The sequence below is a fragment of the Falco punctatus genome, assembly GCF_963210335.1.
Source record: "Falco punctatus genome assembly, chromosome: 1".
Classification (NCBI taxonomy): domain Eukaryota; kingdom Metazoa; phylum Chordata; class Aves; order Falconiformes; family Falconidae; genus Falco; species Falco punctatus.
In genome coordinates this window covers 111,699,762-111,712,327 of record NC_137580.1, presented here as the reverse complement: position 1 = coordinate 111,712,327, position 12,566 = coordinate 111,699,762, and the positions used below count along the sequence as shown (strand labels likewise).

At 49.5% G+C, this 12,566-nt stretch overlaps 1 protein-coding gene across 14 annotated transcripts in view; it reads left to right on the top strand.

The window, feature by feature from the left end:
• The window catches only part of MSI2 (musashi RNA binding protein 2), a 255,752-nt gene that overhangs the window by 150,340 nt on the left and 92,846 nt on the right, over positions 1-12,566 (top strand). For all 14 annotated transcript variants that reach the window (XR_013925802.1, XM_080374218.1, XM_080374221.1 and 11 more), the window contains one exon: positions 4,457-4,505. Coding sequence is in view for 13 of the 14 variants with exons in the window: in XM_080374218.1 (XP_080230344.1) it covers positions 4,457-4,505 (49 nt within the window). In the remaining variant the exon portion in view is untranslated. The remainder of the gene's footprint in view (positions 1-4,456; positions 4,506-12,566) is intronic.

Sequence of the window (12,566 nt, the reverse complement as noted above, 5' to 3'; positions counted from 1 at the left end):
CTTCCAGGCAGTGAGTAATGAAGTGGTATAGCCCTTCCTTTTCTCAGAGCCCCAAGTGGCTTGGAAAAAAAAAAAGTTAAATAAACTAAAGCCCATTAGTTAGGCTTTATATAAGAAACTGGGTCTAAATTGGACATATATGTATGGGGTATGCTGGGACAGAGAAGTCTGTTGGGCATAAGTATCTGTAACTGGTATTATCTGGCAAGCCTTTTTTTCTTTTTTTTTTTTTTTTTTATTTACCTGAAGTGCTAAGACTGTTCATTTTGTAATACACTTTAATTTGATGCCCAGAATAGGTTCAGATTAATCAGCTCCTTGAAGCCTCCATACTGAGCCATACAACATCTGAAAAGCGGTGTGGAGTCCTGGATGCCTCTCCGAGCGCGTGGGTGGGTGCTCTCTGCTCAGCATCTCCCACCCGTGCTGGGGAGACGAGCCCCGTGCTGGAGCGTGCAGGGGTGATGGGCCAAGCCTGGCAGGTGGCGATAGCATCTCCCAGTCTTGTTTCTAACTCTGGAAAAAGCTTCCTTCTCTTTCGTAGGCAAGGTGCTGGTTGTGTATTTTGAGTTGAGACCTGGACGTGCGGTTTGAGCATCTTTAAAATATTGGGCGAGCGAGGGTTGGAGGAGGAGGGGGTTAACTTCTGGACAGTCACAGCTCCTGAATGTACTTGAGTTTCAGCTGTGGGTTGGTTGTTTTTTTCCTTCCCCTGAAATAGGGATCAATTTGCTTACTACAGGGTTTACTGCCGGTTACCTTGACTGCGTCCCTTATTTCTCCTTGATGAAAACTTGAACAAGCCGCTTGTGTTTGATTCACAGAGAACCGTGAGAAACGGGCTGTGTGTGTGAGGCAGTGTGGTTTTCTCATTCTATTCAGCCCTTTGTATATTCAAATTCTTCTAGTTTCTGTTCTTGCTGTTCTGCCAGATTTCCATACCATTGATGGGTTTTCTGAATTAATAAGTTTCTTTCTCCCCCTCCCTCCCATACCCTCGCCACCTTTTTGCAACTGGTGAAAAGTTTTTCTAAGCGCGCTGCCCTCTCCATATTGATTTTCTCTACTTGCTTGTCTAACCAACTCTTAGATGTTTTATTTTGCAAAGCGTTAATAGAATTTTCCTTTTGCTGTGCACTTTATCTATTCAGGAGGTTTCAAGAAGTCTCATTGTGTCACTGGACTATGGAGGAAAGAGGCTATTCTTCTGCTACAATGGCTGCCCTAAAAAATAACACAGGGTGGGGTAGACTCAGAAAGGGCAGAGACGGAGATAAAACGTTCTGACCTTAGGAAACAGAAAAGATAACCAATTAGACATTGTTGAAAGGGCACCAGCTGGCTTAAAGAACACCCCACTGATTATTTTTTCTTAAAGGCATGCTTGGTCCAAATCTGAAACTCAGCTGCAGAGCCGCTTTCCCGCTTGCAAGTTTTCAGGTTTGAGCTGCCGGGCTGACCCTTCCGTAGGCAGCTGCGCCCCTGGTCCTGAGCCCAAAGTGGGTCCCGCTGTTTGGAGGGCTGATGTGCCCACCCCCAGAGTATCCACGCTCCTCGGGGTCCCAGCCAGCAAGATGGAAACCTCCTGGATTAGCCCATGCAGGCTGCGTTTGTTACTGCTAATAAGGATTTATTTGCATAAAAAAGATCTCTGCCAAGAGCATCATTCCAGCAGAGCGGGCCCTAGTACACATGGCACAGAGTGCTGTTTGCCCAGAGGACATTTATCTGGTGGGCGAGACAACGTGTCACATTGCACAGGTGGGAGAGACGAACAGAACTGTAGATCCCTGGTATGGCCAGGAGCTGCACCCAGAGCCCCTTGCCCCCTCCTGTGCCTGGTCTCATGCCAGGACCTGTCCCTCCTTCCTCGCGGCAGCACTCGGAGGAGCAGGATGAGGCTGCACAAGAGGTTCAAACACATGCTGCTGCTGCTGCTGCCAGCCCCAGCTGAGCCCAAGAGAGGGTTTTGCTCCCCACAGCTCAGGCTTCAGCCTGCTGAGAGGCTTCGGGCTCAGGCATGGCCATGCTACAGTGAGGTTAGAGTCCTGTTATGTCTCATCTCCCCCTAACCATACAAGCAGCCTTTTTTTAGTCCTCAGTAATGTCCTTGCAGAAAGAGGTGTCATTTTGAAATGACAGCCTTTTCAGCGATGGGGCACAGCCCGGAGAGCCTGCACACAGTGGCAGCCTGTGGGAGGGACAGAGGACCCTCCTGGGCTGGTGGGATCTGTGCTGCGGCATCCAGGACCTCTCTGGGCTCTGGTACGGGGTTTGATGCAGAAAGGTTACACTGGAAGCGTTGCACATTAACGCTTCTGCAACAGCAATCAGCTTGGGGACAAAAGGATGGTCAGCGCGCTCACGTGGACCGAGGTAGAGGAAGCCTCAGTGATCCAGGAAACAGCATTAGGTGCAACATGTAATTTTTGGTGCCAGTGAGGCCAAGACCTGTGAGAATGAAAAATAAAGATTGCTGTGCAAACATAACTCTGGAGCAGAGATAAACGGTGGTGGTAAGGTGAAGGGCAGCTCTGTCCTTATCTGCCTCCTAGCATCGCTAATAGCTGTGTTTCCTTCCTTGGAGTGAAGACAGACAGCAGGACAGACGGCTCTGTGCTTAATGTGGTTTGGATTTTTCAGCATCCTTAGGTCTCATTCAGGATGGGTATCAAGGAGGCATGCTGTTCTCCACCGTCTCAGGCCATTGCTAATGCATTTTGCAAAGCACTTTGACTTGAAAAAGTTAAGAATAAGTTAACCAGAGGCAGGTTTTCAGATGAGCTTAGGCATCGTGTGAGGTTTGGCTGCCCTGTTGGTTTTTTACTATCTACCAGAATATGTTTCAGTCCTGTAGTTACGAGAGGTTCAAGTTGTGTTTTACCGCCTTCCCAAACCTGTCTGTGCCCTGCCGAGACTGCAGTTCTGCCCGCAGGTAGGCTGGGTGTCTGTTCCCTGTGTAAGACGACTAGTCAGACTATACTCCCTGAACCGTGAATTTTGTCCAGGCGTGAGCTTCCAAATCCTGCTGTAACTGCTACGGTCACATGAAGGCAGCAGGAGCTGGCACAGGTGCCGAGAGCGGTCCCACCTTCCCCCAAGGTGCTGCTTCTCCCTGCTCCGTGGCAGCCCCTCCGGTGTGTCAGCACCGCGCTGGTTTGGCCGTGCCGGGGAACTGATCTGGCTTCAGATGGTCGTGGCAGAGAAGGTGCGTGTCGTCGGAACCTGGAGTGTCCCCCGGCTCTGCGCACTGTGCTGGCGTGTTGGCACGGAGGAGGAGGAGGGCGGCATGGAGCGGGCACGGGCGGCTGCGGGGAAGGGCAGACCCTTTGGTGGCACTGTAAGGTGAAGAGAGCACGTAACTGCGTTGTAAGGCGCTTACCTGAAATAAACGATTTATACAAAGCTGGACTATAAGAACAAGGAAGTATCATAAAAATTACTGAGCAAGAAAAACTAAAAAATCCCCCAAACGGGCAAAAACCCCCCAAACCACCCCTGCAGACAGGCAGTGGAGTCCTTTAAAGAGTAAAATCTTTTCTTTAAAGGTCTTCTCCCTTCCTGCAGCATCTTCTGCAGCTGGGCGGTGGTGCAGGTTGTCACCAGCCCGGAGTTCACAGCAGGGAGCAGCCAGTCTGTAACTTCTGTTCGGAAGGATCACCCGGGCCGATGCTGCAGCCGACCTGCCCCACTCCCCCCACCACTGCGCGGCGTTGGAAATGTGGTAACGCTGGAAAATAAACCCCAGCACAACATCCTTCTAAAATAAGTGTAAAATTTTAGGTGTGGCTGCACAGATTAAATGGAGTTGAAATAAATCATGCAAATAGTAATGAAAGTTGAAAGCAATTTGGTTGCACTTCAGTACGTTTCATCAGTCATCTCTCTTCTGAAGTGGAAATGCCAAGCCTGATGCGAATTAAACCTTCTCCCTCCTCCCTCTCCCCTCTTTCCCCGAACTTTTCAAAAGGCCTTTTGAAAACCTCTGAATACCTTTCTTGGCTGACCAGATTTTACCCTGCTTGCTTGTAACCTCCGAATTCTCAGCCAAGACAGTGACTCTAATTTGGAGAAGTCATGGGCCTGATCTGCATCCTCGATTCCTCTCTTGGCCCTTCCTTATCTCCCTACAAAAGGGAAAAGGGCTGGGATGAGGCAAGGCCAGGGACCGAGGAGAGATGGAAGAGCTGCTTAGATGTTTGGCTTTTTAGGGCAACACAACTTTTAATGTTGGCTTTTCCGCTTGAGGATCAAATGGCGGCTCGGACGGGGGTTGAAAGCAGCAGGTTTCCAAAGCGAAGCACTGACTGAGCAGAAGAAGGAGATCTGATGCATCGTTTGTACCTGAGCTGGGGCTGCTCCTGCCTGGTCTCCCCCTCCCAGTCTGTCTGTCGTGTCTTCGCGAACTGTGCAGCCAGGGTGCTAAAGCACACATCTCCCCTCTTCTCTCTTGCAGGTAGAGGACGCCATGCTTATGTTTGACAAGACAACCAACAGGCATAGAGGTAAGAGAGAACGGGAGCTCAGACATCACATGTTGTGACAGCTTCTGCACGGTGAGCACAGCCAAAAATCAGTGTCAACGTGATGACCCCGTGGCTAAATCCAGTGGTGCTAAATCCCTCTGTTCCGCAGGTGTTGCAGAGGAAGGGCTGCTTGGCACGTAATGCCGCACGTCACGTGGATTTGGTTTATTAGAGGTGACTTTTCTGGTCAGTCTAATGACTTACCTTTGGGAGGACTATTGTCAGGCTCCGTGGCATCCCAGGAGACGGTGAAGCCCAGGGTGTGCTGAGGCTGCAGGGAAGCAGAGGGTTTGTACCGAGGTGGTTAGTGTCAGGTTAAGCTGGGCATAAGACTGGTTAAACTGAGATAGCAGGAAATTAAGATGCTAAACCCTTCTGCTGGGGTTTCAGGCATGCTGGAGATTTGAAGCTGAGGACTGCCCGTCCTCCAGTGATAGTAGTTCAGAATAAGCAGAATCTCCAGAAGAGGAATTTCCCTCCACATATTTCACAAGAGAGACGAGGTTTCATCATTGCTTGTTACAGCTCTGTGAAAATGAGCTGAGGATTATTTTCAATGTTATGGCCATTCCTTTCAGTGGAAATAAATGATGCTCTTCTGTCTCTTGGCGAGCAGTTCACGTTATCACTGCAGCAGAGGCGCTGAGCTCCAGGCGGAGCGCAGCCTGGCAGCCGCTTTGCTGGGCTGGGAGGAGGTAAATGTACCTGGGCTCTCATGGTGGCACCAGAAACTGCACTGGGGACACGCTCCGAGACCCTCTTCCCTTCTCTCCAAACGAGATTGATTTTATGCCACCAGTGTCCCTGCTTTAGCACGGTGTGTGTTCGGAGGCAGCGTGGGGAGCCCATGTGGCTTGTGGCTTCTGCCCCCCTGCGACAGCGTGGACGTGTAGCCCGGAGGTTTGTTGCTTGCCCTTCGCACCCCGGCCTCTTTGTGGGGGCTCTCTTGATGGATACTGGTATTGTCTCATCTGTCGATATGTGCCTGCTACTCAGCGCGGGGTGCGTAGCCTGTTGTGCAGGGAGGCTGACGGAAGGTGTAAAGGAGCCTGTCCCTAGGCTGGGAGCGCTGGGAAGGGGAGAGCGGAGCAGCCCAGAGTGCGTGGCCGCAGCCACCGCGCCTCATCATCATCTCCATGGCAGGGTCTGAAGACCTTGACCTCCCAGCACTGTCTGAATTATTCACTGCTCTGATATTTGCCTTAACAAGCAACTTCAGTGCATGGGGCTGGCTGGGTGAGTCAGGCAAAACCTCCAGGATAGCATTCCCTCCCTCCAGCAGTTCCCTCTCAGGCACTAATCCCTCTCTGAAGTCAGGGATCATAGTGGAAATCCCTGGAAAATTCAGCAGCAGCGAGCAGAAGGCTTGCTTGGAAAGATAAGCTCTTTGGAGCCAGGGGGGGCATGCTAACAGCCAGTGCCCATCAGTTTTGTAACGGGAACCAAGTGTTCAAAACTCCTACGTAGTTTGGAAAGTTCAACCCCTGACAACTTCCCTTTATATCCAGGGAATTTTCCATGCTTCTTTTTGCAACCACCCTGAAACGGGCCATAAATATCCTTCTCCATTCAGACTCTTGGCAAGTTGTTTGTTGCATTTAAAAGCTGCATTATGTGGTGCTTTTGTGCTGGGCACAAGGGCCCCACATCCCCGCTCTGATGTGGCAGAGGGGCTCAAGGAGTACAGGGGGGCTCTGGTCCCAGCAAGGCGCACACTTGCAGATTTGGCCCCTGTGAATGTGTTTCCACAAGTCTTCTGCGTGCTTTTGTTTATATTCCTTGTTTTCTTCTCTTAAACTGTTTCTTTACCTGGTGAGTTCACGCAGCGTGCATCGGACAGGCTGGCAGTGCATTCTGGCGTTCGTCTCCGTGCCCTGTCCTGCTGAGGCTTTTGCAGCCCCATTTGCAAGTCCCTGGCCTGCGGTTCCATGTCCCTGCCCCATCACCACTTTGTGTGTGGCAGGTGGGAGGCAACAGGTTTTCCTTTTTAAACCAGGAATTCTGTGAATTTCATTGGTTATTTTTTTTTTTTTAGCCTTGTTTTTCTACACGCAAGAGGTAGTATCTCTTTGCATCAACATCCTTGTGTAAGCTCCTAGGTGAGGTCTAAGTGGGGAGGAACTAAGGGTCCAAAAGGACCAAAAGCAGATTCCGAATGCCGTTGGGTGGAGGTGGTGTTACCCCCGTGTGCCCCACTGGAGTCAGGCTCCGCAGCCAGGGCTGTCCCACTTGCTTGTGCCATCCAGGAGGCAGGGTGGGCTGCAGCCCCCCTCCCTGCCCCTGGCAAATAAGGGAGTTCTCTGGCACCCGGGAGGGCCAGCTCTGTTTGTGAGGCTGTATCCCGGGGAACAGATGGACCCTTTTGCTGGGTGCAGGACAATGCTGCTTATTTGCTGGGATTAGCCAAAATTCCTGCAGGCGTGTGAAGCCCGGCCGGTGCCAAGGGGTTGCGCTGCTGCAGCGGGAGCAGCTGCCAGGGGGGCATGTCTGAGCGCTGGGTCCTTACCTCTGCCAAGTGCAGGTGGGAGGAAGAACTAAGTGTAAAAGGCAGCATAAAGAGTCGTCTTCATCTTCACGCTTTAATTTATACAGTTTTTTCTGGCATATTTTCCTTCTCTGCACAGGTAGCTACCACTAATCAGGCTAATAAACTGGCTAGTGGGCTGCTGTGATGAGGCAAGTTCTGCTGCATCAATCGTTTATAAAATCACCTCAGATTTTACAAATTGTGACATTCTGATTGTGTTGGAAACGTGTTTAAAATGCAGTAGTGTGCAGCAACAGTGTTAATGGCAATTCTTAAAACCACTCGCGGGTTCCAATCTTTATCTTCAAATTAGCCGAGGGAAAGAGAAATGGCAGATAAAATATCCGCTGTGGCTTACTGTAGTTAGTCTATGCCTAGAATAATCAGCGTAGGCAAGGGAAAGGAAAAGTATTAAAATGCACTCCCAACTGCTAGAAGGCGAGATAAATTTCCTTGCAAGCAAATTGAGCATATTTGTTGATGTGATTCTGGCCCGTGCGTGTTGTGGTAGTGTATGACTGGCCGGCATGCGTGGCATGGGGCCGGCAGCGGCTGGTTAGTGGGGGGGCTCAGATTTAACCAGGCATGCTAAGAGGGATTTTCAAAACTGCTCGTTGTTTCTTGAAAACCCCACCCAAAATAAAAATTAATGCCTTGCCAATGGAGCACGTAACTTTCATGACATTAAAAATGTCACCAGGCTAACCATGTTGTTGCCTCTGCTGGTGTCTTTTTCTTTTCTTAATTTCTTAACTATTCCTGGATGTTCTCCAAGGAGAATAAGACTCAGAGCTATTGCATTCCGTGCCTGCCTGACTAGCCATATTAAAGGCAGGCTGAAAAAGCTGTATTTAATTGAAGGAGTGGTTAATTTTTGGATTATCATAGGTAAAACAATGCCTAGCTTCACTGGGATGCAGTGTCTTCTTGCGGGGCTTCTCCTTCTGGCTTGGCCACTTCACTGTGGTAGTGGGCACGCAATGAACTAGCACTTAGAAGGCAAATACCTCTGGGTCCCCATAGTTACGATGCCATCTCTTTTTGGAAAGAAAATGTTGGTAATCCTCTTATTTCTGTACCCTGTGCCATACTGTTGCACTTCTGTACAGGGAGCAAAACCACACACAAAAGTTCTCCAGACACTATGGAAGATCACTTTCACCACCTTCAGCACTTTCTTCACTGCCTAAAATTTCATAGAGCTGAAAATTACTGGGTCAATCTTGAAAGGATTTAGTAATTGGAAATAAAAAAAATAAAAAAGAGGGTGATGTTATTTTGTTACCCTTGCAAAGTGCAGATAAAAATCTGGAGTTCAACATTAGTTATTGATCTTTGTGGTTGGAGGGAGCCTGGCAAGATGATGATGTCCTTCTAACTCCATTATGGAGGGGAGCTCCAGAAGGCATACCAATGTGCTGCCGAGCACGACTGCAGGAGGGTAGAGGTGGGTCAAGACATGGTGGGAGATGGAATAATTATCGTAATGGGATGCTCTTGATCACAGCTTTAGATGCTCTCCACCAGCACGGGCTCGTTTTATGCTTGCCTGTAGCCATCAGCTGCTCCAGAAGCTGTCCGCGGCGTGCAACACGACTGTCCTGCATCTTGAACTTGCAAAAAGACAAAGATCTTGAGTGACTGAATCCCCCAAGCTGTAATAGCTGGTATTGAATGTAATACTATATGTTTTTCAAAGCCATACAGCCCCCAGAGTTATTTTCATATCAATTAACTCTCTCACAGAGTTAAGAATGGCAGGGGAGAGAGGAGGGATGTGACAGCATGGGATTTGGACTTCTTTAATCTTAAAACTAAACAAAATTAAAGAAGGGCAGGCTGTCCGCCTGGTACAAGCAATATCCTATGTGTTAGGAGTTAAAACATCTCCGAAAGACAGGCATCGATTGTGGCAGAGCTTTAAAACCACTTGGGTTTTTGCTGTCACTGCAAACGTGCCACTGTTTCCCCGCAGGGAGGGTGCTGGGGCCGGGGCTGGGCGGCATCTCAGGGGCTGTGTGGGGCTGGGTGGTAGCTGAGCATCCCTCCGACACGGCCGAGCCAGCAGCTCCCGGGGGCTCTGCGGCCGGGCTCTCCCCAGCCGTGTGGAGACGGGGGTGCCCCAGGTTTGGGTTGGATCTACACTGCAGCATCGGGGCTGGGAGATCTCCACGGCTCGTAGCACCGGGACCGCACACGGGAGCACAGCGTCTGCGGCATCCTTCCTGCAGCCGCCGCTCGCGAGGAGGGATGCGAGGGTCGTGTGTCGTGTTTGCGTTATCCCCATCTAGCCAGTTTCGGTGCATGAAAGTAATTGTCCAGGTGGAAGCCGTTGGTGTAATGGTTGTATTTATTGGAAGAGACAGGAGTGATGTTGTTAGCGAGATAGCGTCTGTGCCTTGGCGAAGGATGATGCTTTTCTTAGGAGAAAAATAGCTTTTGTGTGCTGTCCAGCTGCCAAAACCTCAGTTTTGTAGTTGACCTCTGAAGTTATAATTGACATTTTTATAGATGGGATATAAATATAATTAAGAGTTGTTGCAATTATTTGTTTATCGCCATCTCCCTCAGGTAAGGCAAGGTCATGTACATCCCCAGGCAGTTTTCAGTAAAGAGTATTTAAAATATATAGAAATAATTGCCTAATTTGGTCATTTTCAGCGTAGCTTTTCTTGGCAGCAGTCTGGCGAGGGTACCGAGCGTTTGAGGGCAGCTCAGAGGGAGCCTTGCATATGCTCACGTAGTTTTGCGTTTGGAAGGACGGGGCTAAAGGGAGAGCTGCTGTTCACCCCAGTTTGACCCACAGAATTTTGGAAAAGCATCCACAAATGCGGTGATGGTATTTTTTTAGAGCATGAAGTACTTCAAGGGCTTTGGATGAACAGTGTGAGATAAGCTGTAAACAGGGGCAATATTATTGTTACTGCTTTCCTAGATGAGACAGGGGTTTATTCCCATCAGTTGTATCACTTCGTAAGTGGGGCTCCGGAGAGTGCAGCTGTTCTGAGGGAAGCGCTGGCTTGGCTCAGCCCCACCATTCCCTGGCCGGTGACATTCATCCCAGGGACCTGGGGCTGCGACACGGAGAGAGGCTTCAACCCTTGACGCATAGAGACGTGGGGTGTTTGTCTTCCTCCAAAGGCACAGAGGATCGCAGGGAGGTGTAGCCGCAGACGGGCTTTTTAGAGCAATTTTTAAGCAAATATTTGCTTCGAAACTTCACATGAGGGCTGCGAAGATCCATTAGTTAATATTATTTACCATTTACAGATCTATCAGTGAAAGTGGTGATGGCTGAGCGATAATACCGTCAGTCATACCTGTCTGTTTAGACTGCAGCTATGACATGTGTCGTATTAATATTTTATATGTGTATGTTTTTAATATTACATCCTCACTTATAAATATTCATGTCGTAAAACACATTAACAGCTGCAACACTGCCGACCGCTATTCACATTTCTGCTGTGTGGCGGAGTCACCCCCGTCCCAGCTGGAGCCCAGGCAGGAGCCGGGACAGCTGTGGCCGTGGGGAAGGGGCTGCTGGCCATGGCCCACCAGTGTCCCCTTTGGCATTGACCTCCCCCCCTTTGCCTCTGGGTGGGGCGGTGGGGCTGGGCACCAGCCCCCCGGGCCAGGGTGGCAGCTGCCGCTGGGGCAGTGGCTTCGGCGCAGCGGTGTGCCGGTGACCCCAAGCTCGACAGGCTCGGTGCTGCTCCCTGTTCCGATGTTAATAAACACAAAACAAAAGGGAAAAGCTGCCAATTCTTGGATCCATCTCCCTTGTCTTTTAATTTCCTGGCCAGCGCCTATTGCTGCTGCATCAGGGCACCTTACGTGAAGTGTAAAAATAAATGCATTCAAGCCAGTGTGAGCCCTGCATCCCAGTAGACTCAGTTTCAGAATAGCAAATAAGGCTCCTGGCCACGCTTTTCAAGGCGATTATTGAACGTCTCGGGTGGTTACAGTCATTCTGCCCCCAGCCTCATGCTGGATAACGCCACCTGAGGCTTGGAATAATTGCCCAGCTATGTACTGTCTGTCATACCTTATTGCTTAATTTTATACCAGTAATGAAAATTACATCCAGAGGAGGAGAAAGAGTGAACAGCTGCACCGGCCGGGACGCACCAAAGGAATAGATGTGTGCAAATGCTTTCTCTAAAGAAGGGGAGAGGCTCCGCTTGCCAGCAGCACTCGGGAGATGGCTTGACATTTTTATTTTCTTGTTTAACAAACAAATGCAATAATAATCAGAAAAAAAATCCTGCCAGCCTCCCATAAAGGTTGCAAATACAGCCCAGCAATTAGTTTGGAAGTCTCTGGTTACACAATCAGACTTTAAGGTAAATACCAACTTAAAAATATATTGTAAAGGACAGTAGGTTTGTAAAAATCATTTGTATCTTGTCTTTGTAGCTAACGTGTAAAGAGATTATTTAATTCCCTCTCCCCAGAGGGAGAGCCTTACACAGCTAGACCTTTTTGACCTTTTTAATGTATCCAGCCTCCTTCCGATTAGCCCTAATGCAGGTAGTAACGGGAGGTGACGGTGACTGCAGGGCTCAGCCCTGGCACTCTCCTGCGTGCCCCCTCCGCCGTGGGGGGCAAGGGGAAGGTGGGCGTCCCTGCTGGGCAGCGCGGGGCTCTGACAGCTCTGCAAAGGGGTGTCAGGCGCTAACAAGTGCACAGGCAGCATCCTGCTCCTTCCCGTGGTGGAGGCGGCTACAGGAGGGGGGGTCAGAGCCACAGCTTCAAACCTGCAGGGAGGCAGCGGTGTGCAGGAGGGAGCTGGGCGGTTTCTGTGGCGCCTGTATACAGAAGCCATTAAATAGCTTTTCCAGTACCAGTTTAGCTTTCCGGAGTTTGGTAAGTGTGGTGTTGCAGATCACCAGAGGCTGATCTCTAGAGCGGAGACATGGGAAGAAAGGAGATGGCAGTGGCTGGGCATAGGCAGGGCTGTGAGCAGGACCGGGCGTCTCCTTCCCGCGGAACCGTGGTTAACGGTTGCTGTCTTAAGAAAGAAAAGTGTTCCCATTCACTGAGTACTGAACAGTATCAATAACTTAATGCGATTAGACTACAGTGGTATTGGGGAGTGCAGAGTGAATCGGTAGAGCCTTTCTCATCTCTGAAAGGTTCTTCAGGAAACATAAAGCAAGAGTTGTGCAAATATTTAAGAACTTTTTTAAAATTATGGTAACGGTTCTGTTACACTTGCAGAAGGTCAGTGTGATTGAGCTCTGCCAGAATGAGTGCTTGCATTGGAAACAGACTGCATAATCTTCCCAGCTGAAGCTGTGTTGAGAAGACAGTGAGGTCATTTTAATACGACTTCAGTTTGCCATCTTCATTGTCACTGCTGAGCAGCCAGTTTGAGTGACAGATAAATTAGCAAAAATCCTGATGATCTGTGAATGAAAAAAAACCCCTAAATGCCGTGAATAAGTTCTTGCTTATGATTCTACTCAGCTGATGAAACCAAACCCCTTTTGCTTCCCAGAATGCAGGAG